Source organism: Musa acuminata, chromosome BXJ3-4 (assembly GCF_036884655.1).
Source record: "Musa acuminata AAA Group cultivar baxijiao chromosome BXJ3-4, Cavendish_Baxijiao_AAA, whole genome shotgun sequence".
NCBI lineage: Eukaryota > Viridiplantae > Streptophyta > Magnoliopsida > Zingiberales > Musaceae > Musa > Musa acuminata.
The window spans coordinates 44123992-44151496 of record NC_088352.1 but is presented as its reverse complement, the minus strand read 5'-3'; the positions used below and the strand labels follow the sequence as shown (position 1 = coordinate 44151496).

The 27505-nt window shown below is 37.1% G+C and overlaps 3 protein-coding genes across 8 annotated transcripts; 1 reads left to right on the top strand and 2 right to left on the bottom strand.

Annotated features, from left to right (window-relative positions):
• Positions 1 to 841: 841 nt before the first annotated feature.
• On the bottom strand, positions 842 to 2127 carry LOC103982739 (heavy metal-associated isoprenylated plant protein 39-like). 2 transcript variants are annotated; one of them, XM_009399740.3, is made up of 3 exons: positions 1916 to 2127; positions 1754 to 1832; positions 842 to 1174 (listed from the first exon to the last, which is right to left on the bottom strand). In XM_009399740.3, exons 1-3 carry the CDS (start codon positions 1922 to 1924, stop codon positions 1005 to 1007), a joined length of 258 nt encoding a protein of 85 aa, XP_009398015.1. In that variant the 5' UTR covers positions 1925 to 2127; the 3' UTR covers positions 842 to 1004. The 2 variants fall into 2 exon arrangements, with proteins under 2 accessions (XP_009398015.1, XP_009398014.1); XM_009399739.3 differs by having other exon boundaries at positions 1754 to 1835; positions 1916 to 2093.
• A 1018-nt stretch (positions 2128 to 3145) lies between these two features.
• Positions 3146 to 8027, top strand: LOC135637119 (uncharacterized). Its single transcript, XM_065149546.1, has 3 exons — positions 3146 to 3432; positions 5954 to 6008; positions 7519 to 8027. The coding sequence occupies exons 1-3, from the start codon at positions 3238 to 3240 to the stop codon at positions 7929 to 7931; spliced, it is 663 nt and encodes a 220-aa protein (XP_065005618.1). The 5' UTR covers positions 3146 to 3237; the 3' UTR covers positions 7932 to 8027.
• A 1507-nt stretch (positions 8028 to 9534) lies between these two features.
• LOC135580770 (mitogen-activated protein kinase kinase kinase YODA-like) lies at positions 9535 to 26406 on the bottom strand. 5 transcript variants are annotated; one of them, XR_010495793.1, is made up of 13 exons: positions 25966 to 26404; positions 24082 to 24786; positions 23259 to 23966; positions 22212 to 22299; positions 22047 to 22109; positions 19973 to 20133; positions 19778 to 19853; positions 18675 to 18734; positions 18474 to 18581; positions 16825 to 17064; positions 13528 to 13637; positions 10476 to 11194; positions 9535 to 9965 (listed from the first exon to the last, which is right to left on the bottom strand). XR_010495793.1 is itself a non-coding variant. In XM_065147620.1 (13 exons), exons 2-13 carry the CDS (start codon positions 24627 to 24629, stop codon positions 9941 to 9943), a joined length of 2556 nt encoding a protein of 851 aa, XP_065003692.1. In that variant the 5' UTR covers positions 24630 to 24786; positions 25966 to 26405; the 3' UTR covers positions 9535 to 9940. The 5 variants fall into 5 exon arrangements, 1 of the variants encoding a protein (XP_065003692.1); XR_010495792.1 differs by having other exon boundaries at positions 9535 to 9954; XR_010495794.1 differs by having other exon boundaries at positions 9535 to 9954; positions 13528 to 13619; positions 25966 to 26403.
• Between the last annotated feature and the right edge of the window lie 1099 nt (positions 26407 to 27505).

Below are 27505 nucleotides of genomic sequence, written 5' to 3'. Positions count from 1 at the left end.
TTTTATATGCTTCTTTTCTGGGCACTGGTGCTTCCTTTCTACTAATTTATGTTTATTAGCTATTTATTACTAATTCTTTGATATAACTCAATAACTTTATTGTATAGTGGTTTGTTGCATTTAATTTGTCATTATATCTCCAGTTCTTAGCTAAGTTCCTAATGAAAGCAAATCTGAGAGAACAGAGGCTCACAAGCTAGTGTTTATGGCCAAGGATGTTAATGTGTTTCATTCATTTGATTTAAGAGGTTTATCTACAATAATAAAGTTAACCATACCTTAGTCAAATACTTGGATAATGTTTATTGGTGTGGTTAATGTTTTACCCTATTAAAAAAAGATATTCTACATCCAAGTTATGCCAAGTAAAAAAAGAACCAATTGCATTATATATGTTTATATGACCAGCTGATAGAAAGCAATGGATCTGCAGTAGCCCCCTTGATAATTTTTGCTGATAATTTAATATATATGCATATGTATGCAGATGAGATGTATACATACATAATTCTTTTCATTCAACTTTTCAACTTGTTGTATTTGTATTTCAAGAAATGTAGTAAACATATATAAAGATATAAAATCTACTCCTGTATTTATAGACAAAAGGAACTGCACATGTTGACATTTGGCTGATGTAAACTACAGTTTAAATATTGGAATGGATATCAAACTACTGTTCATGATGTTGTTCAAGGGATGAAATTGAACAAGCGTGCACTAACTAATACGTAAACTTGTCTCTGTCTTGCTTTTAGATCCATTGAGTAATATACTATGTGAGGGTTGTCTGAAAGCTCCTTTTTCTCACAATATGATAATGTGCACAGTTGCTAGTAAATTGAAACATCAATCTCAAGACAGTTTTATTGTTTATTGGAAGAAAGAGCATGAAACTGATAACATTTAGATCAGTAAAACATGTTCTGAAATTTTATTGATGCTGCCAAAGTAAAATACAAAATCACTTCTCAGTTTAGTATGAGCAGAAGATTTCTACTGAACTATTTCTTCCCTTCTTTCTTCTCCTCTTTCTTCTCTTCTTTAGCTGGTCCTACTGACACTATATCAACCTTTCCTATTTTCTTCAATTTGTTGGCGATTTTTACAGCGTCCATCTCACCAATAATGGTCATCTTCTGTTCTTTCAGGTCTGCAGCTATTGAATCGATTCCTGAGCACATAAACACACTTAAATGTTGAGGATAGATGTTATTACTAATCGCCAAGTTTTCTTGAGAATTATATCAGGCAATTTTCCTTGATATCATACAGCTCACTCTTCATTTTTGTGCAAATTAGCAATTGATTAGTTGATGTGAATATGCTGAATATGAGTGAAATGATAATAACACAAACCAAAAGAGATTTAAATGCATTTGATCAATCATGTGCTTGAAGAAGTATCCAACCTGACAAGCAACCATGTTTATTATGAATGAGACTTTACAGCCCCAATATGTATTTGTTTCTTTTTATGCTGATTCATTAGCAGATAAATTTAAAGGATGAAAAAAAAGAAGGGAAAATGCAATGGTCCTCTTTCTGATGAAGCAAAATGACTACCATTTTAGAGCAATTAATTTTGAGTTGCAAAAACACACCAAAATTTGAACATGCTAAAAAACTTTCTTTCATTCATCAGTGAGTTCTGCAGGTATGTTTGATCACAGACTCTTCTTCTTCATTGATCAGAGTTACCACAAAAGTAGAGAGCAACAGATACAAGATCATCAAGTTAGAAAGAAAGTACCATAGATATCAGCAACAGCTTCCATGGCCTTTCGCTTTGCCCTCTCATCTGTCATGGCCAAGACCTTGAGCACCACCTTCTGCTGCAGAAACATTAGCAGATCCACTCGACAATACGATACAAGAAGCTTGGAAGTACGTATAACAGAGAAGAAATGCGTACCTGCGCCATCTGAAGAGGAAGGTCTGCGACTCTCTCGAACACTTGTCCACACGGCACGCACAAGGAGTCGACATGCTTGCGCCTGATAAAGAGATGAGGTTCTGCTGCTCAGGCTGAACAGGTAGGACCTTTGTGATCCCTCAGTAATTCCACATCTACTTGGACATGTAGGAGCTTCTCATTGGACGATGCAGACAAGCATGGATTGTCGTGGGGGTTGCTCAGGAACACATCACACAACTTCTGAATGATATGATACAGAAGTCCATTCTCAAAGTCCAATTCACACCTCTTCCAGAGGTTTCCCGTTGCCCAGCCTCCACCTGTGAAGATTCTCTTTTTCTAGTCCAAGAAAAGCCACTCAATTCGTACAAAATGTCAGAGCAGACGTTGAAATCTCTCTCTAAACTCTTCACTTTTTACTGTTGACCAAAATCAAGGACATAGCCACATAGTCTTCATGGGCATATGGAGATCAGAAACAGGTTATTGTTGTGAATCTTATTGGATTGCTCATAGACAAGCAGCTGTTTGATATCAATAAGATGATCGCCATGTAGATTCTATCTGATAGAGGTCCATGATATGGATGGAGAAGCCAGTTTCCAGAATCTCTCATCTTTTATCTCATCTTGCTTTTTTCTTCCTCCATGACAAAAATAACTTGTTTGGTTTCTTTGTGTTTTCCTCATTCATTTGGCACTTTGTACAGATTGATGTGATTGAATGCCAAAGATTAGGAGTAATTAAAGTTCCTTCCTTGTCTGGCACATCATGTCTTGATGGTATCACCACTATGAATCCATCCCTTAGATGCATTGAATTTGGAAAAGAGTAACAGTTAAGATTGCATCATTGGCTCTTCCTATACAATAGAATAGTATTCATATGATATTTTTTTGGATTTCTTGTGTTTGCTAGTATTTACTATGCTATGTTTTAAAGAATTTGATTAATATACAGTTAATATTCACTAGAGGTCATTTTTATTAAAATAATTATAAGATAAATTATGTTTTTGAATGGTTAAGAAGCAATATGTATAAAATGATTATAATGTTGAGGTGGAATATGCGAAATTACTAAGCAATTAATAGAAAACATTATCCTGTTCCTTTTGGTTCAATTCGAATCTGGATTCTGACCCAATCAAACCCGACCCATTCAGAGCTAGACCGGACCGGGTTCATAATGAAAGCGTTGTTGGGCTTATCTCTCGATCCATGGCTTTACTATTTGGAGAACCCGCCTTCGTCGGACGCGGTCGAAAGCTCTCTCACTCGATTCCTCGAACAGCTTCCCGGCGACCTCTTTCCCAGAAAATGGAGGAAGCAAATCCTCCTCCTTCGGCTCCTCAACCCCCCTCGGTTCCGGCCCCGGAGGCGGCGGCGGCGGCGGCGGCGGAGGCGCCCGAGGCCAGGAGCAAGAAGAGGAAGCTGAACGCCGCTGAGTTCCGGGAATCCGATTACTACAAGCTGCGCCTCGCGGTCAAGAACCTTCGCCCTCTGTTTGTCGAGGTGATCCCGGGACTTGCGTCTTGCTTTGTCTCCAAAGAGCTTGGATTTTGTGTCGATCATTAAGTTTCTTCCTCCACTTCCGGAGTAAAAATTATCTTATTTTTCTGTTGGCAATTATAAACCCTAGATCACATTCCTAGCATATAGACAGACGTACAGATCTTTTGACATGCTTGATTAGTTTCATAGTTTGTTTGATCTTGGTTTCACTGACTTCCTCAAATTTAAACCTAATTTTTTTTTCCTTTTGAGAAATATGGTACAAATCTGTTCTATATTGTCAGATAGTTTCTCTTTCTCCTAGAACAGTGTTCAATGTTAATTGCTTAGTTCCCTTATGATCTAATAGGAAAATAAGCACCAAATAAATTAATATTTATGCATGCCATGACCATTTCCACCTTGAACCCGACGGTAGTAATCTATTGGACGTGCATAACTACCGCCTAAACTTAGGCACGGTGTGGATCTTGTCACTACCATAACATATCATATGATTAGGCCTCTTTCGGTTGGATCTCACATAATCAAAAGTGTTCTTTATTTTTGTTTCTTTTGTTTTGTTTTCGTCATTTACGTCAAAGACTCTTTTCTCCCATACTTATCACTAGTTCGGAATCCATCAATTGCCTTTAGACCAAACGTTTAACATAGAAGCATTTTCTTTTTCCTCTCTTTTGCTTTTGCTTCGAAGGACCAGTTTCATGCCAGCTCCTTTATACTTGTGACCAATAATCTTGTTGTTGTATTTTCTTTATTACTTATCTTCAGTCTCAAAAGTTCAGTTTGATACTTGTTATAGTTGTCGATTTGTAAATTCAGAAAAATATTATTCTGTCTCTTCTTTGGTTAGGCAAAAGGCTCCTCCACTGAAGAATTATAAAGCCTAGTATTCTGAGAGAGTAATAAAATTGATGATCCTTGGGCAACAAAAAGGAAACCTTTCAACAGTTAATAGCAATTATAAAAAGACAACATGAGCAATTTTCTCAGTTATAGCAGATTTCTGCATAATTCTGCATTTCATTCTTTACTTTAGTAATTATTTTCTCATCATCAACTTGACTTCCTGTGTGACCTTTGCACTGAACAAATGATATGGTTACTCCTATTGAAAATTTTCATTTCTGTTCCAACAAATGTTAAAAGTATTTGATTTTCCACTTGAAATGTCAAAGTAAATTGTATGTTGTTTTAAATCTAGAGAATATACATAGGTACCCTATATAGGGGTATATATGAAAGAATCTAGGGTAAGAACCTTTTATATTTACCACTGAAAAATGATTTATGAGAGTTCATGAGCTTTAGCAGGATAGACAACATATTTAAATGTTTGAAGAGAGAAGTGAAATTAGTCAATTTTCAAGGGATATGGTTATGAAAAATTCCCTTCGAAGTTGAAAAGAAAAAAGTTTAATCTGATGGAGAGGCAGTTGTATCCTTGCAGATAAGGTAACATGGTACGACCCATGAAACTTTTATATTTTAATGGCATGTGCTCATAAATGTGTGAGCATGACTTGAAATTGACATTAAGGTTTGAAAACCTATCATGACTTACCGGTTTCAGTATTTACCAGTCTGAATGTAAATCAGTTTGCAGACCACCTATATTTGCCTGGTTTTGATTCATTACTGGGCTCACGGTATGGTTGCATTGCCGAACCTACTGCTTCGTTTTAATTGTTAAAACCAGAGGTACTGAGGTAGCTTTTGACAGCTCTCTCTTTCTCTCTCTCTCCCTCAAGCAATCTCCTTTTCCACTCCTCTGCCTCTTCCTCTTCCTTGTACATCTCCTTCGCCTCCTAGTGGTATGCCTATTCCGTGGTCTCGTCTTCCTCATCCTCCTTTACCTCATCGTTCTCCTCCTTCTCTCCCTCCTCTCTTCTCCTTCATTCTCTCAGATCCAGATAGTGCTAACTTGTCCTGAATAGTGATATATTGATCCATTCTACAATCTCACTGGTCCAACTGCCAACTGGTACTAGGACTGGATCGAGATTTTAAATCTTTTTGGAAACAGTGTACTACAAACAACTTGCCCTTCACCTTGCTCTTCTCCTCCTCCTCTTCTTCCTCTCTTCTCCTTCATTCTCTCAGATCTAAATAGTCCCGACTTGTCCTGAATATTGATATATTGATCAATTATATGATCGCACTGATCCAACTGCCAACTGGTACCAGGACTGGATCGAGATTTTAAATCTTGTTTGAAACAATATACTGTATCATTGTAGAACAAAGCTACATGTGGATGAGGAAATCAGATTGCGAAGTCAAGTCACAGAAACTACACATTCAAGAAGAGCATTTACACGTTATAAAGAATAATATATTCAGAAGATCATGTTCTATTATTTAATGGCTAACAGTCAAAGGTGAAAGGATTTATGTCACTGAACTTTGTTATCTGGATATAGGCATCAAGATTTTATTCCAAATGCAAGTTTAGGTGCTGGAAACATTTTATTCCAAATCCTGTGAATTACTTTCAAATGCTTCTTGATGTGGTTTAAAGGTTCTTCGTACACCGGATTTTCGGAGCAGCAAAGTGGCTCATGATCTTCAAAATCGTAAGTTCTGGATATCTATGCTTTTATGTAGCATGATCATGTACTTATCATGTAGTGAAGCTTTTTGCTACAATCTATTTATTTGATCCAAACTATGTTTGCTATGAGTCATGACATGGCTACATAATTTATTACAAGAACACAATTCGCCGTTACCAGTTCAGTTTATTAAAGTGTGAATTAGGACTCTAATATGCTATCTCTGTTTCTTTTTCGTTCAGTGTAGATAACTTGTCGTGCACATAGGAGCTTCCCATGCATATAAGGAGAAAGATCTTGTTCCTTCTGTACGTTATATTCTCCTTCAAGTTAAAGGAATTATTCTTTAACTATGTTATAGTTATAGTCACGAGGAATTATATTCTCCTTCAAGTTATAGTCACGAGGAATTTCAGTCAGGACTAATGAAAAATGAATGCTGGAAGAGAAATTGCATGTTATATGAATCAAAGAGAAAGATACTCAGTTGTTACAGACGTGCTATTTTTGCTATGCATATTTATATAAATTTGCCAAATCCAGGATTCTGGTTACTAAATGTTATTAACAATAATAAAACTATACAAGTACAAAAATGTGGTATGTGAAAACAGAGGACCATATAGAAATCTAAATTTCACGAGGAAACTTGTGATATAGGAATAGGTGGTGATTTTTTCCTTGCTGCATTGGTATGACTCCAGACACAAATTGATGCTTCATCTTTTTATTTATGATCATGTTTTTCACAGAAATTTATTGAGCCCTAGGATGTATTTGTTGTTCTCTTCTTCTGTTTTTTTTTTTTTTTTTCATTTTTTCACATTGACTTCTAGTCCATATCAGATACTAATATATATGAAATTTTAAGTGATTGTACAGAGGAAGATAACTCTTAAGTTGACATCAAAACATCAAATGCAGAAGACACGACTGTGAAGAATTAGTAAATGAGCTATTTCTATTCATTATCTGGATTAAAACTTTCTACAAGTATTTCCAGTTATCTGGATTGATCTCGAATACTCTGCCATTAAGAACAGCAAAAAGTTCCACAGAAACTTGTGTTCATTATATTCTCAATTGTAAAATTGAACCAACATTGCTGAATACAATTCTTTCATAATTAACTTGTGCTGCTGAGGGCACCACCATGCCCCATCGTGCTAATGTAGAGTCATGCATCATGACTATCCAACTAATAAAGCATTCACAATGCTTTAAGCGGCAGTTTTATTATATTACAGATAGTTGGTTCCCTCTTCCTGATATAGCTTGATACATAGCCTATCATAAAATATCGCACTGGTCTTTCATCAGATAGTCATCTTGTCTGTTTGCTTAATTCACTTTTTGTATTTCTTATCAAAGCAGGGTGCTTGAACTTGTCTTTCGTGCACAACTAGCAAACATAATTTTACAGATAACTAATGCCATGCTTAACTTCCGTGTATGAAATTGCAGGTTATTGTCTAATGTTTGTATTCTATAGTCTTTTGTGGGTTACTATTATCGTTATAATTTTGTTTAGAGATGAAGACAGTGCTAGAATTGACCCAGAAGCTGAGGGGTGATGTGACCTCATACGAGAAGTGTAAGAAACCATCTGAGGCAGTACATTCTTTGAAAGTCGAGAATGAAGAACCATTGGAGAAGCCCCCAGAGAACGTAACACTGAATGCACATCCTCAAGCTGGTGATTTCCCGACTGCTCCCGAAAAAGCATCTCAACCTGAGAAAGCCACAAGCATATCAGACAGTTTTCAGGGGACAACAGCTCCAGAAATAAAGGAAAAGGCGAAGCAACTTGACGAAGCATTTCAAGGAACCTATGTGATTGGTGGATCCAAACTTGGTTGGAATTTTCTTGTTTACCCAGGAAGCGAACCAGTCTATTATGGGGTTACAAAAGCAAGTGTGCTGGCACGCAGAGCTGCCGAGTGATTGTTTTTGTTTGTATCTGAAAAGGACCAATGATGAGATAGTAAGACAATTGTTCAACTGACTTTTATGTTCCTAGAAGGTCAAATTCTCCTGTCAGAGATATTTTTGCATGGCCAAAAATTTATGTGGTTGGGTTTTCCATTAATACTTGTAGATCATCAGTTGCAGAGCAATGATTTAGATATTCACAAAACAGGTAAATTTTTTCCTGTTTTTACCCATATGATCTCCTATTAAATGCTTCCTTTTCTTTGTTGTCACTCATTACTCAACTTGTTATCAGTCTTCAACTCAAATGATTCCTTTCCATTATTGGCAAAATACTGGAATAATTGGTGTAGTGTGATGGTGCTCTGTAGGTACCCTATTGTACTTGTTATCAAGGCAATGCCATTACTGTCCAAAATTATTATTCGCTGCTTTACCTCGTTGGATTGGATGGGGAACGAAGAAACGAAGACAAAGCATTCCTTCCATATTTACCTTCCAACAGCGACAATAATTTCTCATAATCAATCTCTTTTTCTCTCTCTATTTTTTTTTTTTTTTCATTGCACGCTCCTCTCTCCTTTCTCCCTTCTCCGTCTTCTCGGCTTCCCCTTTCATTATAGTACTTACGCTCTCTCATCGTAATCATCTTTGCCCACGTCACGATCTTACCTCGTTAGTTGTCACATTTTTCGTTACCTCCCCTCGTGTTTTTTTTCGATCCAACTTCATTTTCATCTTGTCTCTCTCGCCTCATCAATCGTCACAATATTGCTCGCTCATTTGACCTTGTCAACCATCGTAGCTCGTCAGCCTACTCCCTCGCCTCACATTTTTCCCAGATCCTTCCTCGATTTTCCCTCTTCATCATAGTCGCCAACCTCCTCGTCGCATTTACAAAAGTCCTCATCCATCCCACAACCTCACCTCATCGGTCATCGCAACCTCTATCGATCGTTTTGTATATGCTTTTATTTAGTTCTATTTAAAATATATAAATTTTAATATTATTAATTAGATTTGATAATAAATTTATTTTTTAAAAAATAAATAAATAAATAAATTAGAAGGATATGAAAAACGCATAGATTCTCTGCCCTCCACCCCATTAGGGATTCCCCCTCACCCCATAATGATCCCTACTTCTCACCATTCTGAAATTTATCTCCTCCAACTAAATTTGCTAAAAGATTTTTTCACCGCACTAAGTATAAATTTTCCGTAACTGAGTTTTTGGATCATTCTACGCCATGTAACACTACAGACTGGATGTTGATAAACTTGCCTAGATCTGGTTAAAAGGTTGACATGTCAATATATTCAGCAAAAGACCACAGTATACGAAGCAAAGGTCCCAAATATTTGTTCCTGCGAGTAACTTAGATTTCACTCATTAAATTCTGCCTTGGATCAGACAGCTCCTGTGGTTCCTCAAATAAACAGTAGGCTTCACTGAAGTAATGGGTAAGAGTAAAATCCTTGAAAATTTAGGGTAAGAATATATGAAAGAAAACAGGCTAATCATAAATCCCGTAGCACCTGCAGAATACCTAATAAAATTTTAAAAAAGAAAGAAATAAAGAAACATGCAAAGGATAATAGAGACGAAGAACAATTAGAAGATGCTTTTTTTTTTCTCTCTTAATTTACTAACAAGTATACATACAGCATTGACAAGGCTCAAAGTGCCTCACCGACATTGCACATCCAATTTGAAAGAGTAACAGTAGATTAGGGTCGATGATTTACAACGTTGGAGCAAAATACAAACAGAATGGCAGAGGATCATTTGACGATCGTCGTGGCACAAAATGCAAACACGGAATCAATTTCCATATCATCTGTACCGGATGGCCTCGCAAAGAGTATACAGAAGTACAGATGGAGCAATTTTCCAGATTGTCTCTGGCTCTTCTAACATATTAAGGTGCTAATATATGGTTTCATCCTTCAACCATCAACCATCAACCATCTCAACTCTTCATGACAAGGAAGCTGCAAGATTTAGATGACTGTCAAAGTCATTCACCTGAATCTGCAATTCAACTTCAAATACAAAGTCAGCACACGAGTGTACTCATTACATACAAAAGAAATAATTTTTTACATAATATGACACCAAGTTTGTGTAAGAGATGCAGCAGTAGATTAAGAGAAAAAAATATAGTTCTTTACAAAAAGTCTTGACTACTTGTAAGTGTCCAACATTTTTATTTAGATGAAATAGCAATCTTATAAGACTTTAGAAACCATAAAATAAGCATCAGCAAAGATCCTATAATTCCAATAATTGGCAACCTCAACCATCGCCAGGCCCATACAAAATACATTTAATACAAAAGGACTCTGATCAATGAGATGCATGAAATACAAGGACTTCAGACTGTTGGATTATTATGAGCAAACTGTATGGAGGTTATAAATGACAAATGATTAGACCAATTTCAGAAAAGAAATTGCAGTTCTTACACGTGCACACGCACATGCACACACACACACACAAATATATATATATATATATATAATCATTTTGCAGCAAAACAAAAGTCTACTTACCAGCATAAAACTCGATGGACCTTGCACATGAGAAACTTGCATCCACTTCTTATATCTCCAATGAACAAAGAATGATTGTACAGTTGCAACTTCCATTATTTACCATATAAAATTAGTTTTTTTTTATGTCGTTGGGGATGATATAACCATGCCAGAACCAACCAAAAACAAACATAATCTGGCTGACTAATCCTGTAAGTCAACTAGCATTTGCATGGTTAGGAATTGAAGGACCAGAACTAAGATTTTGTGTTGGCCCAAACTTAATTTGATCTCTCAAGACCTGAAGAGGCATATCAGACAGCATAGGTTGCTTCTCATAAGGATCCCAAAGATTACCGTGTCTGAACCTGCCAAACTGTGAGCTGAGAATGTCAGCTTCAGATGCCATTCTTTCCCAAATTTTTGGTGAGCCTTGCTGTGTTCCAGGTAAATAATTGAGTTTTGATTCATGGTAGATGATCCCACTAGCACAGATATCATTTGTACATTTTGATAAGCAAGTGGATCCATCATGATCACGAGCTCCCTGTTTTGATTGACCAAATGGAATGGCACCATAGCCACCTGTCAGAGGTGTGGATGCACCTGAGGCAGTTCTAGGACTTGAAATTGGAGAAGGGGACATCCTTCCGTTGATATGCTGTGGAGATCTGGAACTCAATAGAGGGCTTCCAATTGGAGAGACTGGACAAGATATGTACCTTGCACGGGCATCGCTGCAATCAGAAGAAAGAAAAAGGAATCTGAAGAGTTATCTTATTTACTTAGAAAATACACAAGAAAATCATGATAAATACCAAGAATATTTTTAAATAACCAGACAAGGTTTGGTGCAGAGAGCTGTAAATTTGAAAAAATCCCTAAACTATTACTTTCAGCCCTGAAAACAAACCTCATGTAATTTATGCTAAACCAGTGCTCTAAAGTGCAAAAAATAGTCATATCTCAATCTAATTTCTCCATTCATAAATTAGCTGATTACCAAATTTCACCAAATAGGAATCAAAATAATAATTCTTTAGTTGTAGGGAAAAAAAATGAAAAGCATAAGATTGACTGAACTTTCTGAAATTCTGTGAAGACAACATATGCCACAAGTCAGAATGTCAGATCTCAATTTAGTTTCACCAATCATATATTAGTTATTAACAGATTTCTCAAAAAGAGTCTTGGGGATAATAACACATTCAGAGCAAATAAAACGACAACCATAAGATTAAACCAAGAATGTTTTTAAATAATCAGACAAGATGTTTGGTGCAGAGAGCTGTAAATTTGAAAATAAAACCCAAAACTATAATTTTAGCCCTGAAAACAAACCTCATGTGACCTAGGCAAAAGCAGTGCTCTGAAGTGCAAAAAACAGTCATATCTCAATCTAATTTTTCCATTCATAAATTAGCTGATTACCAAAGTTCACAAAATAGGTAATCAAAATAATAATTCTTTAGCTATAGGGAAAAAAATTAAAAGCATAAGACTGAAGAACTTTCTGAAATTCTGCAAAGACAGCATGTGCTAATAGTCAGATCTCAATTTAGTTTCACCAATCATATATAAGTTCATTAACAAATTTCTCAAAAGAGGTAATGGTGACAATAACACAATCGTATCAAACACAATGAAAAAGCATCAGATTAAACAAGGATTCTGAAGTCCCAAAAAGACAACATATGATTCCTGGATAGATTGCACAACTTCAGGAATTAGCATGTGAAAAAAAGCATAAACAAAATCATTATTTGACATGATTAAAAAGCAGTGCATTTCCTTTAGCTTAAAAAGAAACATCATGTCATCCTCGCAAAACATAGCTCAATGACAATAAAAAGCTGACACCAAATACTTGGGACAATACAGTTTCGTTGTTGTTGTTGTAGACATGTGCAATCAACGGACTATCCTCATTGCTACTAAAAAATTGGTATCAAAAGCATATCAGAACCAGGGATTTAAATAGGCGCTCAGGCGCGAGGCGAGGCCCGAGCGCCTCGTGTATGCACCAAGCGACGCGCCTCAATGAGGCGCCGCCTGGGTGAGCTCGCCCGAACGCCAGCGCTGGGCACTTCGGGCAAGCGCCCGATTCAATTAGGTGAACCGAACCGGTTTAAGGCTGGTTCGGTTCGTAGTTTCTTACCTCAAAAGCCATGCTTCACACCCGTGCGACCCCGAGGAACCCTAGCGCTGCTTCTACCTCCGTTACCGACACTTTCTGCCACTATCTTCGCCGCAAACGTAGTGGACCGAGCCTTCCTCTGTTGTCGACGGACGAGTCCGACGACCCCCGTAGCTTCTGCTGTCGCTTCCTTCCACTGTCGAGGGAGAGGACCCTAGGTTCCTCCGCCACCGACGGACGCCCTCTGGAGCTTCCGTTACTGCCACTACTGCTATCTGCAGCTTCCGCCATTACGACTGCTACTGTCCGCAGCTTTCGCCGCTGTCACTGGTACTGTCCACAGCTTCCTTCGCTGTTGCTACTACTGTCCACAACTTCCCCCGCTGCCACTGCTGTCGTTCACAACACTGTCGCAACTATCTTAAACTAATCCTCCGTCGCTACTGCTATCTCCCTTTGTTACTATTAAGGTTTTTTTCTCCTCTCTCTAACTTTAAGTAATATATTGTTAACAGTATATTTTTAATTTAAGCAGCAATCATTGGTTTCCTTCACAATACGATTTAATCTGAGGCAAAAATGTCAACAACTTTTACCAGGAATAAAATGCAAAAAAAAAATGAAGCATGTCAGCTCTTTTACAATCAAGTGAAAACTTTCACCTTGAGAAGCTACAACGATATTCAGATTGCACTAGAATTATTAATTTATAAATTCAACCAAAACCCTTTTTTGCATTTAGTTCTGGTAGTGCTGCAAAAACATACAGGGAATGCTTTTAGAAACTGAAATTAATTTTACATCTTATTTCCTGTCTGGAAGATCTCTTTATAAGAACAAACAGAAAAGAACAAGAAGAAAAGTGCATGGACAAATTTATTTGTCTTTTAAGTTAATAAAGAAGGCCAAAACAGAGCAAAAAAAGCAATTTACCTCATTGCTATGGTAGATATTCCAGCTCTTATACGATGTATTGACGTTCCTTCCATGTCCAGAGAAGACAAATTTCTTGCATGGCCAACAGTCTGGAATTTTAATAATAACTTCATGAAGATTGGTAGAGAAAACTTGAGAAGGTTTCCGAGAATCATTTAAGATCAAAGCAGATGCAAAATGGAGCAAGAACAGAAACAATATGGAGAATAAAATTATATTCTACAAATCCAACGCAAAACAATTCCATTATTACAACCCATGAAAATCATATAACAGGACCTAAATCCAAGATTCATAATGATTGAATCCTCTCATTGCTACCCAAAGAAAGATATAAAAAATAATTATGTAATAGTAATCAGATGAATTTTTTGTTGCATGCAACAAATGTGGACGTATTATCAGCTCTTAAAAGGATCTCCCAGGTTAGTCTAACTGAAAATGTTTAAATCCAGTAACATACAAATTTGGTAAAACCTATCAATTTGGTGCATAGTCCCCTGTTGGAACAATGAACCATAAATAAACCTAATTGCTCCTGAAAGGCGGAGTATATAGCCTGTAAAGCCACAGGAAGCTTGCAACTATAGAGGTACAGGCAGCTCTAAATTTTAGCAGATATATGATATTTAAATACTGATGTAATCAACAATCAAGAATTTGGTAGTTACATGTAAAACTCTTAGAATCATGGTAGCAAGTACCAAACATCACTTTTCACATCATCATGGTGGTTGTACATTCTGTTCAATTTGGGAGTGTCCAACAGCAAGCAGGCTCAGCAAAATCTATAATAGAAGAGTTTGGTATTTTCCATCTTATGCATATGCATTCGTGGCATATTTGACACACAAGATGGGGGAGGATATATGAGTCTCTGTAGAACTGCAAGCTGCCCTTTTAAGATCTGGCATCTACTCCTTTTGTATCATTGACATCATCAGATCTTAAAACTAGGAAAATAGTATCTTGTAAACATTTCTGCTTGAATAAAAATTCAACTAAAAAGCAATGATGATAATAGAAGAAAAGGGAATAAAAGCAAAAAGAAATGAAAGGAAAAAGACATTTGAAACAAGTGCATTCTAGTTCTATTTATTTGTTTCTCCAATTCATAAAAGTCTCACACAGTCACACCCCAGCTTTTCTTTATCGAAATGCTCAATCAAAACTCATTTGGCTAGGTAACACAGCTCTCCTATACACAGCGACATACATTAAGAAACACAATAAAATAATTGGCTCCAAATTCTACTGAATAGAGCTCAATGGGACAAATGTCCATGTAACTGGCCCTAAATGTGTGTTTTCTTTTTTTAGCTTAAAAAGTCAAAGGCCTACTTTGTATCCCCCATGCAACAATTTTCTTTTTAGAGTTTTTAAAAGAACTAAATAATCAACTTCATCCATCTAATGTGATAACCCATGTGGAAAACATACTGTACTTTGTCCTGATTTATAGGCAGAAGATCAAAGTTCAATTGAACATTGAAAGTTTGAAACCCCAATTTTGCAATGATTCATGGAGAAATGATTTGATGTTTGGCAGGAAATTGGTGGGAGATGAGATAGAGGTTTGTGATGTTTGGTCAGCCTCAGACAGAGAAAGCCAATTAGGGTAAGTCTCAGGTCACTATTACTCCCGTTCCTACTTCCAACATTGATTGCACGCCAAGAGCTCAGAAATTGTTAAGGGAAAATGAAAGCATGAGACTGAGACAAACGATAATCCGACCTAGCAAACCATGTGGGATGAGACTAACTAACATGGGCAATTCAATAAGACAAAATGGTTTCAATCACAGTTTCCCAACCATATATCTTGCTTTTCTTTTTCTTTTGAAAGACACCAAAAGCATGATCATAATAGAGTCAGTTGACCCAACCAGGATGTGCTTCAACAATGTACCTAAATCCTAAGAGATGAAAAGTCCAGGGAAGAACAGCTAAAGCAAGGGTCAGTTCCAAAAATGAATCTTGAAGAAAATAAATTACAAACAATTGATAAATAGTTTCCCAACATCTTGCTTTCCTTTTTCTTTCGAAATATACCAAAAGCATGGTCATAATAGAGTAGGTTGGTTGGATGTGCTTCAAAAATGTACATAAATCCTAAGAGATGAGAAGTCCAGGGAAGAGCAGCTAAAACAAGGGTCAATTCCAAAAACGAATCTTGAAGAAAATAAATTACAAACAAGTTCTTCACCTCCACCAGATGACAACTACTATCAGCACAGTGATTTAAAAAGCGTTAGGTGCCAAAAGGCACCAAGGTCCCAAAACACCCGAGGCGCTAAGCGCTCATCCGAACGAAGCAAGACGTTCTGAAATATTAAAATATAAAAAAATATATAATATAATTAAAAGATTATTTAAATAAAATATGACATTAAATTAAAAATCTACTATTAACAATATATTACTTACTATTAACCATAGTTAGAGGGGGAGAAAAAAACTGTTAATAGTAACAGAGGGGTATAAAAGGGTCACTGATAGTGGAAACCGACAGTGGAAAGTGACAGCAATAGCGGTGAGAAGGCAGCGATGAGAAGCTGGCAACAACAATGGCGGAGGATTAGTTTAAGACATTCGTAGCAACATTGCGAACAGCAGCAACGGTAGCGGTAGAAGCTACGGGCAGCAATAGTGGCAACGGTGGAAGCTGTGGACAACAGCAGCGGTAGCGGTAGAAGCTCCAGAGGGCGTCCGTCAGTGGCGGAGGAACCTGCGGTCCTCTCTCTCGACAATGGAAGGAACTGCACATCGAGCAACAGCGGAAGGAAGCTACGGGCTCTTGCTAGGCCGTCGAACCCGCCCGTCGATGGCAGAGCAAGGCTCGGTCTATTGCGTCTACGGCGGAGGCAGAACCAGTGCTTGGGTTGGCTCAGGGTCGAGCGGGCATGAAGGTGGCTTTTGAGGATAAGAAACTGCATTACTAACTATTTTTGAACCAAACCAGACTTAAAAGTCTAGTTCGGTTGCCTTATTTGAACCGAGCGCTTGCCCAAAGCGCCCGGCGCCTAGGTTCGAGTGAGCGCCCAGGTAGTGCCTCATTGAAGCACACCGCCTGGTCCACACACAAGGTGCTCGGGCCTCGCCTCGCCTGAGCGCCTATTTAAATCACTGCATCTGCATATATATAAATCATCAATCTCACATAGCAAGAGACAGCTAACAAACTTATGCAACTTCAGTGAAGCCAAACCTTACACGCATCAAAGCCATTATTTCCTACTCGCAAAGACATTAATAGATGTAATGGAGCACATGAAGGGCAGCGTATATTCATACCTTAGTATTTGCTCCACCTAAAACACCACTTGACAAATCTAAAGGTTCAGAATTAATAACAGATTTCTCCAGAGAAGCTGCATTTTTCACAAATGGGTGTTGTAAAAGCTCAGCTGCAGTAGGACGTTTGGATGGCTCACGCTGAAGACAACGCCTTATGAAATCCTTGCCATCATCAGATAGGTGATCAGGGATTGTTGGAAGCTCCTTACTGTTTCCAATTTTGAACATTGCTGCAATCTAGTGCCACCAGGTGACATGTAAGTTTCTCAAAGATTACAATCGCCAAGACAGAAGCACTGACATGACTATGCTTTATAAATGTTCAGTTTCTTCTTGTATGAAATTCAATATGTAGGTAGCTTATATATGTGCAACTCATCTTGTAACTTCAGTTCCCAAGTGAAATAAATGCAGAGGCCATCTCATAAAATAAGTTAACATCATGTTCTGTCACTGGCTGACTGGGTTCGCATGAGCGGGCTGGTGCAATCAGGTGAGATATGTTAAAGGTGATAACGTGTTGATCAAACAACCAAAACAGCTATTACCTCAAGAACATGTTGGGGAAAGGACTAACAAATATTTGTCACCAGCATAATACAATTACCAGTGAACGTTGTTATGTCATTAATAAAGTTCTCTTGGTAAGTTTACTATCAAAAGCTCTCTAAAAAATTGACATATTGAGAGAGACAAAGGATCTAAAGTCCACATTAGAAGTATGCCCACAGCTTATCAGTTGCAGAGTTGCAGAGCACCCCATAAGAAGCTAAAAGATGTTCCAAAGGTTTCTACAGTGTTCTGGCACCTTAAAGATCCAAGAATTCTATCATACTCCATTATGTGGAGACTTTCATGTATTTTAGGATGAGTTATTCATGTGGACAAGCATCTCAACAATTCTGATGATGAAGCTACATACACCAAATGTGATAGTTCCATATTTTATTAAATGAATATCTCACTAAGCAAAGTTACCCTCTGCATTTTGGAAGAAAACAATATTGGGTAAAGAAGATAAAGGAAGCAACTACATCCAACTCTATTTTAATTGTAAGCACAGAAACCACAACGAGAAATGCTATTATTTGAGACTTCTATGGAACTGCTACTATTTAAGACTCACCATGCTACGAACAAAAAAAAAAAAAAATTTCTCTATTAGGAGATGCCTAATGAGGAAACTTCTTTGCCTGCTGGGGTATTTCTGCATAAATTGACCCTCCCTAGACTTAAAGCAAAAACTTTTAACTATGTCTGATTCTTATATATAATAATAATATCATTTGCAACAACAGAAAAATCAACTAATATAAACTGAGGTCCCATAGTACATGAATTCAACTAATATAAAGTCCAGCAACCGGCACGAAGAGAAAGATTATTAAGTTATGAATCCACTTGATTTACCACCACAAATTTTCAGACATGTACTAAAATGTGTGTTCCATAGATAAAAGCAAATGATTATAAAAGATGAGTATCCTGCCTAAAACATATGTTCATACTTCATACTATTACTGTACATATGCTCGGTAGATATGACTACTAATACATAAAACCAAATGATGATTAGAGTTGTTGATCCTGCTTGAATGTCTCATCAGTAACTATATATCTTAAGCTCGAAAGATCCAAGTACCAACCCCTTCATACTGGCTCCAAGGTGGTTTTGATGTAGCCATTTCCAAAACAGTACACCCTAGGCTCCAAATATCGACAGCAAGATTACATCCATTCAAATTCTTGATGACCTAACCGCACGAAGTCAGGAATCAACACTAGAGGCATCCGCTTGGCAAATCAAATATGAAAGGTAAAAGAACCACTTGTAGAGTATAACATACCTCAGGAGCCATCCAGTAAGGACTTCCCTTGAATGATAGCGGACATGATTGTCCAGTAATCTTAGAAGAAATAAAACATTAAGAGATAGTATAATGTTCAGTAAGTAAATAATATACTTCTTTCAGCATTTTCAAAACTCAATTCCATATAGAATAACTTTGAACTATGGCATGAAAGAATTTTCAAGATATCAGAAGAGTAGTTTAAACAAAATACTGGAAATTTTGATACCAATCATATTTATCCATGGAATGCTGGAATGCACTACAAGTATGGGGAAGAACATGCCCCAAACTGGCATGACATCTTAGGTTGATCCTGATTCTTAATTTACAGTCTGCATAACTATACTTCCCAATGAAGATATGGTTGCACAAGGTGCACAGACAGTTTAATTTACAATGTAATAAGCATTATTTTTTAGCATAGATTGATGTCTAGAGATACATCATTCACATTCAGGGCACTATAGCTGTGATAATCACACTAGACATGAATTCCTCACACTATCTCTTGCTTTCATCTTATGGTAACAACATCAGACAATAAAATAAATGGTACAAATAACATGTCAATCTAATGGATATTAGGAATATTTGCATTTGGAATGGTGATTCTCCACATAAAACATCCTATAAATCATGTAAAAGAACACAATTAGCTGCTACTGCTGCTGATACTGAAAGTAATATGCAGCTAAGATGCAGTAAGACAAAGTTATGGGGCCACTTTCCACAAAATGGTATCATTGTCAAAAATAAACACTTCAAAGAGTCATGCAGCACCAATTTAAATGACCAAGCAAGTTTTTCCTTAGGTTGTTGGAAGCAGACATGTGTCAAGTGAAAATATCACTAAATCTATTTAGCATAAAAAATCAAACAGGAAAATAGGAATATCTAGCATTCATCTCTATATTTCATTTGATATAAGCTAAACAAAAATTGCTAAAAGCATTTTAGAGTTTTGCATGTCGATTACATAAACTTCCATGAAAAGAGAACATGCATAAGTGAGCTAAATATCGAATATTATCATATAACTACAAAATCGTAATTACTTAAATGATGTTTGCTTCAAGTTAATAATGTTAAAATCTTACATGTTTTGCCATCCCAAAATCTGCCAGCTTAACACGGCCATTTGGATCTACCAATATATTTGCACCTTTAATGTCCCTGAACAGTAACGACCACTATATCAGAAGCAGAAAGGTAATCTACGATTGTAACATCACTTTCTTTCGTTCATGAAATTAAATCGATCACTAAAGTGAATAAGCAAATATTAATCATACCTATGGACTGTATTCTTAGCATGCAAATATGCTAGTCCTGAGAGAATTTGCTGTGTATAACTCCGAATTGCTGGCTCACCAAACTGACCATACTCCTGAAGAAGTTTATGTATGGAACCACCAGATACATACTCCAGGTAAATATAAAGTTTGTCTTCAATCTGTTAAAAGAAAAAAAAAAAGTCTAAATCAAACCACAGATATACACAGTAGACTGCTAGTTCTTACTATCTATAAGGTCAATGCCTTAAGAGGCCACCTCAAGTGAGATGTGAACATGGATTAGTAAACATAAAATTATATCCTTCTCAACATCAGTAACAAGCCAAGAGATAAAAGAATAGTGGCATCATGTAGCTGCCTAGCTGGTAGCTGTAGAACAAGGTCAAAATGTATTCACCGATGAATCTTTACCTAATACAAACGTGGGCTAACAGTCTGAGAAGTTAGTGGCTAAAAGCATGATCTAGAAGAGCTAAATCACAGGAGAGGTAACAAATAGCGAACCCAGCATAAAGGCTTCTAGTTTTATACAATGTTCAATGATGAGATCCCCAATTCAAGGTTTTCAAGGCTAAAGGCCCAGTTAGGGAGACCATGACTATAGTTATTCTGTATATATATATGTGTGTGTGTATATATATATATATGTGTGTGTGTATATATATACATACACACACACACACACACACACACAAGGTATATAATTTCGAATAATATCGTCCGGTACATACGGTACATACCGATCCGTCAGCTGACCGGTACACGGACCGCCCGTTACCGGACGGAACGAAATATATATATATATATATATATAAGGCGACGTCGCATCGCCTTTTTCAGTGACATCGCCTTTTATAAGAATATATATATATATATATATATATATTCATATATATATATATATATATATATATATATAAACGAGGCGACGTCGCCCCGCTTGAGAGAAGAGAGAGGCGACATCGCTTCGGTGACGTCGCCGAAATACATATATATATATATATATATACATACACACACACACACACACACACACACACATATATATATATATATATGTATATGTATCTATGTATATGTATATATATACATATGCATACATATATACATATACATATACATATATATGTGTGTGTATATATGTATGTATGTATGCATGTATATGTGTATGAATATACATATATATGTATATATATGTACACACACACACACACTCACACAGATATATATATATATATATATAACTTCAGAAATGTACAAGCTGAGATTGCAATTTCCATGATGTAATGCAATATCTGCTAATCTTGTATGGTTCTGTTTGACCGGAACAAATTGCCCACATTTAAACCAAAGAATAATGTCCAGTGACTATAGAGGACTAAATATATCTGCTGGCTGAGGTTGTAATAGTAATTCAAAGTGGCTACGAAGCTACAAAGGCACTTCAGCATAAACATATCAAGATTCCCAGTGCTAAAATATTTCAAGAGTCTATAGATAACGTCTCAGTCTACTTATCAAACTTGTGTAGATTATACTTATAGGACTAAGGATAATGTGCTGATAAAAGTAAAGTTAATTGGTAATATTACAAGCTCCAGTGGTCTGTGTGTGCAGATGGGCAGTACTTGGTTCCCACAAGAAGTGTATTTATACATGAACTGTGCTTCATTTGATATATATGTCTACATGAGGAAAGATTTGAACATTAGAACAGGAATGATACAAGATAAAATCACAAAGTATCAATGCAAAATGACATGAAAAGGGAAATCTCCTGCTGAATTTCCTAAGGTATCATAACTTCTCATGACTTGTATATATTTCTATATAGCTTCAAGAAACACAATATTGACTACTGACAACTGACAACTGATATATAACACATTTACACCATTTTTTTGCTAAATACCCCATCATATAGGAGATAAAGAGTTTAAATAGACTTGTAGAATATGAAACCATTTAGATTTGATGGAAAACTATGTAGGTCAAAAGAATGACATGCAATAATGGATAAAGAAAATCAAGGATCGCATTAGTCTAGAAATTTCAAGAGAGTTGGTAATACCATCTCGCAGCCATAATACTGCACTATATTTGGATGCCGCAATCGACTCAAAAGAAATATTTCCTGCCGAAAAAAGACAACATTTGAAAAAATAATAATAATAATAAATCAACATATCATACAGTGCTCATCATGCAGTACCCTTGGTAGGGTAATGATACTCACTTGTCCCAAGTGTTTCACACTTTCTTTTGACTTTGCGTCATCCATGAACAGGGTTACCTCCTTCATTGCACACATTTCACCACTCTCACTGCCACAAATGAAACAAAGATAGCTAGCAAAAACAAAGCCTAAACAAGTTTGAGTACAGAGAATGACAATCACAAAGAAAAGATCAAGATAGTAAATAAAAATAAATAAGACCAATATCAAATAAAGAGGCTTGGATCTACATAATAGAACATTAATTTTCCAGATCAATCAACTCATTCCCAGATGTCTATCTGATCCACATACTTCAGCTTTTCATTTAAGGTCACATCCTTCATTGGACTGGCAGTTGGTAATTATATATGGTCACCACCCAAATATCAAGACCAATGATTTACTAATTTCATGGTTCTCTCAAACAGTCTGTCTCCCTAGTATCTGCCTTAACATGGTAAATCACTGGACAAATCAACTAATAACATAAATCTACCTCTGATTCAAAACAAGACCAGTCATAATATGCTCAGATAGCTTTGATACAACTGATTCACATACAGGAGATAGCCAGTTAAGAAGAATGATATGTCATGGAAGGACACAAAAAAGTGTTTTCTCACGAGGCACATGGGGCATCACCGTCAACATACAGAGACAGGTGATATCCTTCCACTCTCAGCTTATCAACACAGATGTGCAACACAAGAATCATCATCCTTGGATTTCTTTTTCCACACAATTGTCCCACCAACTATGTTCATGCTAATCTCGACATTCCAGTAATCCTTAAACTTTAGATGTTAACATTGACCTTGGCAGTAAAGAACAATTGTCACCTTCAATTCATTGCCCTTTATAGTTCCCATTCTAGATATAAACAAACTGCACATTATTACAATTGGTGGTCTTTTGTTAACACAAAAAAAATATTCTTTGGCAATGAATTTGTCAAGTCCAGACCTTGCCAACCTTATCCAGTTCAATGATACAGACAATTAGATAATCATTTATCCACAATATTCCTAGAACAGTAACACAACTTTATAATAGTAAGAGATGTACCTATTAAAACCAACATAAACATGTCCAAATGTGCCACGACCAATTAATTTTCCTTTCTTCCACCGTGATCCAGGGCTTGTTGGATTATCTGTCCTTCCAGGGCTACGAGATATGGGAGAAGTAGCTGTTGTTGAATTGTTTGGAAGAAAGGGAGAGCTGCGAGAAACATTTATTGGTGGTAGAGGCAATCTATGACTTGTAGGTGATTCTGGTGCTGTGCCTCCTGCCCGTGGATGCAATGGAGAGACAGTTCCACTATGTATCCTAGAACTAGGCCCAGGACTTGTCATTCTTGGGCTAGGTATAGGAGAACATTCTGGGCTGCCCCTACTATGCTGCCAAAACTGTCCCAGCATATCTCCACCCATTGAATTATGTCCAGAAGTCTGTCCTGAACCTGGACTGGAGCACTGGCCAGATCCAACAAAAGTTACATCTGTATGAGGCTTTGTTGACCAAAAAGCTGAAGTCGGCACCTGCTCAGGGCATAAAACTCTCATTGGACTTCTAGAAGGACTTGACATAGAACTATCTGGGGCACTTCCCAAAGCACCATTCCGAGGAATTTGTATATTGGATCGGTAACTATTTGGAACACCCCATTTTGGTGATGCAGACGTAATTTGGTTTCCCAAAAACAAAGTCGTCGGCTTTGACATCTCCTTTGGGCTCCTCTGGGTAGCAGAGATACGATCCTTATGCACCGCACTTCAAACAGAAAAGAAAAACATGAGGTAGGTTAACCTCTAAAATTGACATGTCAATAAGGTAAGATGGAAAAATCAGCATCCAGATAGCATTCATTAGATTGTAAGGTACATACCTGTAATGATGATCTATAACAGTTCTGTTATTATTCTCAAAATCATTGCCCACAGGGCTGTGAAGTTGAGAATCGCCTGGGTCATCACTATCAATAGAGCAATTGCTGGAAACAGATGCAGTAGCCAAATCACCATCAAGATTAGCAGCATCTGGTCCTTTCATAATGCGATGAGGCTTTGGAAGGGGTAAATGCAGCTGTGGTTTGCCACGCTTTTCCAAAATTGGCTTTGATATACTGACTTCAGAGGGTGTGCGTGTAATGCATGAAGGCATCTCAGGAAGAGGAAGTGGCTGGGCATTTGGTCTACCTGCAAAACTTTGACAGCGAGACACATGCTTGGAGGGTGACGTAGATCGTGATTCTGCTCTTGATGTGTAGCCCTTTTCTGTAGTTATGTCACTGCTACGTCTCTGAATCCTCCTTGATTTTGAACTGCCTTTCTGTTCAGTTGAACTTATGAATCGATGCAATGTGTCAATGAAATTTTCCTTCACTGTTTTCTTCTTTGCATCCTTAGATGAAGATTTTCCCCACATTGTAGGCATTTCGAATGATATCACTAAATTATTCCAGGTTTACCAACTACTAGCAGTCATAACAGATAACTTTAAAAGTCACCAAAAGAAACTTGGCTTGCTTCAAGTAAAAGCCTTAATCCTAAATGGTAGCATTCAGCAACAAAGGACTTCTCAATGAAGCAGCCTGCCAAAAGGAGGACCTTTACTGATTAGTAGTTCCTTTAAATTTAGTAGGAATGCATGATGGTAAAAGGGGAAAAAGCTCTGCAGCCTTTAGTTTCTAAAGGTGGCCAGAATGAGCTTCAAAGATTATCATCACCTATGATTTCTGGCATTACAATCTTTAGTACAGCAATGCTGTATAACTATGCATAATCAAAATCCAAGTTGAGCATGACATTTGAAATGCTTCTGTCATTGTTGATTTTGTCTTTGTCCAAAGACAAGTACAACTTCTTTCAAGTGCAGCAATGATAGAATCACATGAATTGGCTCCTAACATGTTTCCTGCTAACAATTTACCAAAGGCATATAACGAAACAAAAAATCTCGGTAGACAAGCAAAGTAATAGATTATTTATGATGCTCATATTTGAATATGGTCAGAATCAAGTAAAAGATATTGCTCGAGAAGCCTTAGGAAAAATAAGACCCAACATCCATAGTATTATTCACGCTGATCCAACACTCCTTGTGTTGATAGCCGCAATAGTCCAAGAACAATGTTCCATCCCAACATAAGACCCACAAAGCCTTTCTTTTAACTTACTCAATGTTGACAGAAACCACAAAAACAATTTGAATAACTTTTATGGACCTATATTCACTTTCATTGAAACAGGTAACTATAAAAGAATATGTTTTCTCCAACTAAAGGCAACCTCAATCTAAGCAAGTGTCAAAATCGAAAGAAATATCCAATGACAACATCAAAGAACTGAATGCAACATTATCAACCCAAAAAATAAGCAACAACGACGTCAAGAACTCCACCATAATCTACAATTTAGGCGACTTCACACACAAACCAAAAGACACTAAGATAAGCCCTTATGTGACGATGGTTGAACAAATGGTCGCATTTCAACCCAAGGCTACAATTATTTTCAGTTGAATCAACATCTTATAAAGCAGATGCGGTCAAATCTTGATCAGTCTTCCCCTTCCGCTACATTTCGTAATCAGTAAGCCATACGGATTCAATTTAAAAATACCACTACATTTTAAGCAGTCTCAATAAAAAAAAGAAATCGCACCACCTCACATAGTCATAGATCCGAAAGCTAAGAGAAACCGGCCAAATCAAGAAAATAACTTGAAATAACACAAAATCCCTTAAATGTTCAGAAAGGAAAAGGATTACCCTCACTCGGGTGAACGAACGAACCACTCCCAGACGGCACTCACAGGAAGCCAAACTCAACGAGATTCACCAGCGAATCGGCGACAAAAACCCTCGCGAATCCCTTCAATTCGGACCCAACTAGAAAACTTCTTGACGCCAACACCTGCCGGTAGCGACTGGCCTTCTTCTCCCGCAATCCTTGCTGCGGATTGGCCACTGGCGTCGCCCCCCGATCTCCCTCTCTCCGAGGTCGAGCACGCCCTGGAGGAAAGCGAAGATGGCGTGGAAAATGAAAACCCTAGAAAAGGAGCTGAGGTCGCACGGATCGAGAGGATGAGGACGGTTCGAAGAAGACCACAAAGACGCAGGAGGAGATTGAGATAGGAATCGAGAACGAAAAGCAAAGAGAAAAAGAGAAGGGTTTGTACTCTCTTTCTCTCTCTCTCTCTCTCTCTCTCAGGAACAAAGTGCTAAGAATAATGATGCTTTTCGTACTCGATTAAACAACGTAATAAGTCACCTTCACTATTATTCGATAGAGCATATGGGTCCCACACCGTGATGTGTTCCAACCAATTAAGAAATAGGTAGATGACAGGTACCAAAGAAACCGTGTGAGAAAAGCTCCGCTCGTTCTAAGAAATGAAATGGCGGAAGGGAGTATAATAGGACGTAAGGCGACGAAGAAATCCCTCTTCGAGGACTCGAAAATTGACCCATCGTTTCGTGGCGTCAAAATACTACGAAATCCATAGGGGGCCCCACAAGAAATCCTGGGCAGTGAAAGGGAGAAGTAGGAAGCGCGAGTGAAGACGCCGATGCTGGCAAGGGTTTCGATTAGGGTGGCTTCGATAAGACAGCATTAGTTTTATGTGAGTGGCTTTTTCTTTTTTTTTTTCTGCGGAAAATAAATTAGTTTATTTCCCAATAAAAGTCTCCCTTTTTCTTATATTTTTCTGTGGAAAATAATTAGTTTATGTGAGAGTAATTGATTTGGACTCGTGATGTTATGAAAAGGCTTATGGAAATTGGTCTATCTCATATGGATCTCGAATGGATGATTGATCAATCTATAGTAACTCTATTAATAATAATTTTAAACAAAGAAAAATAATATTAATTCGAGAAACTCTTTGAAATAATTTTTCCACGGACTAATATTTGTTTTATTAGCTATAAAAGAGTTGGTAATATTATAAAATGTTCATTTAGAGTGGGCTCAAACTATTTTGGATTTATTAATTTAATGAACTAATACTTGTATCATTATTAGATTAATATTTAGTTGAACTAATATTTAATGAACTATGTTGATTTCAAGATGCAAGACTATGCAACACAAAAATTATAATTCAAGTATTTTATGTATGGATTAACGACGATGTCATGTTGCCACACTGGTATGAATTGGAATATACCTCAATCCAACAAATGTGAAATCGTCCTCAATAGTCTTAGCTTGTCTATAAAGGAATCTCTCATAGTTTATTCCTTCATGTGATGTATTCTAAGGTGCCAATGTTAGCGGAGTAGCAAAAGTCAACGCTCCAAATACATA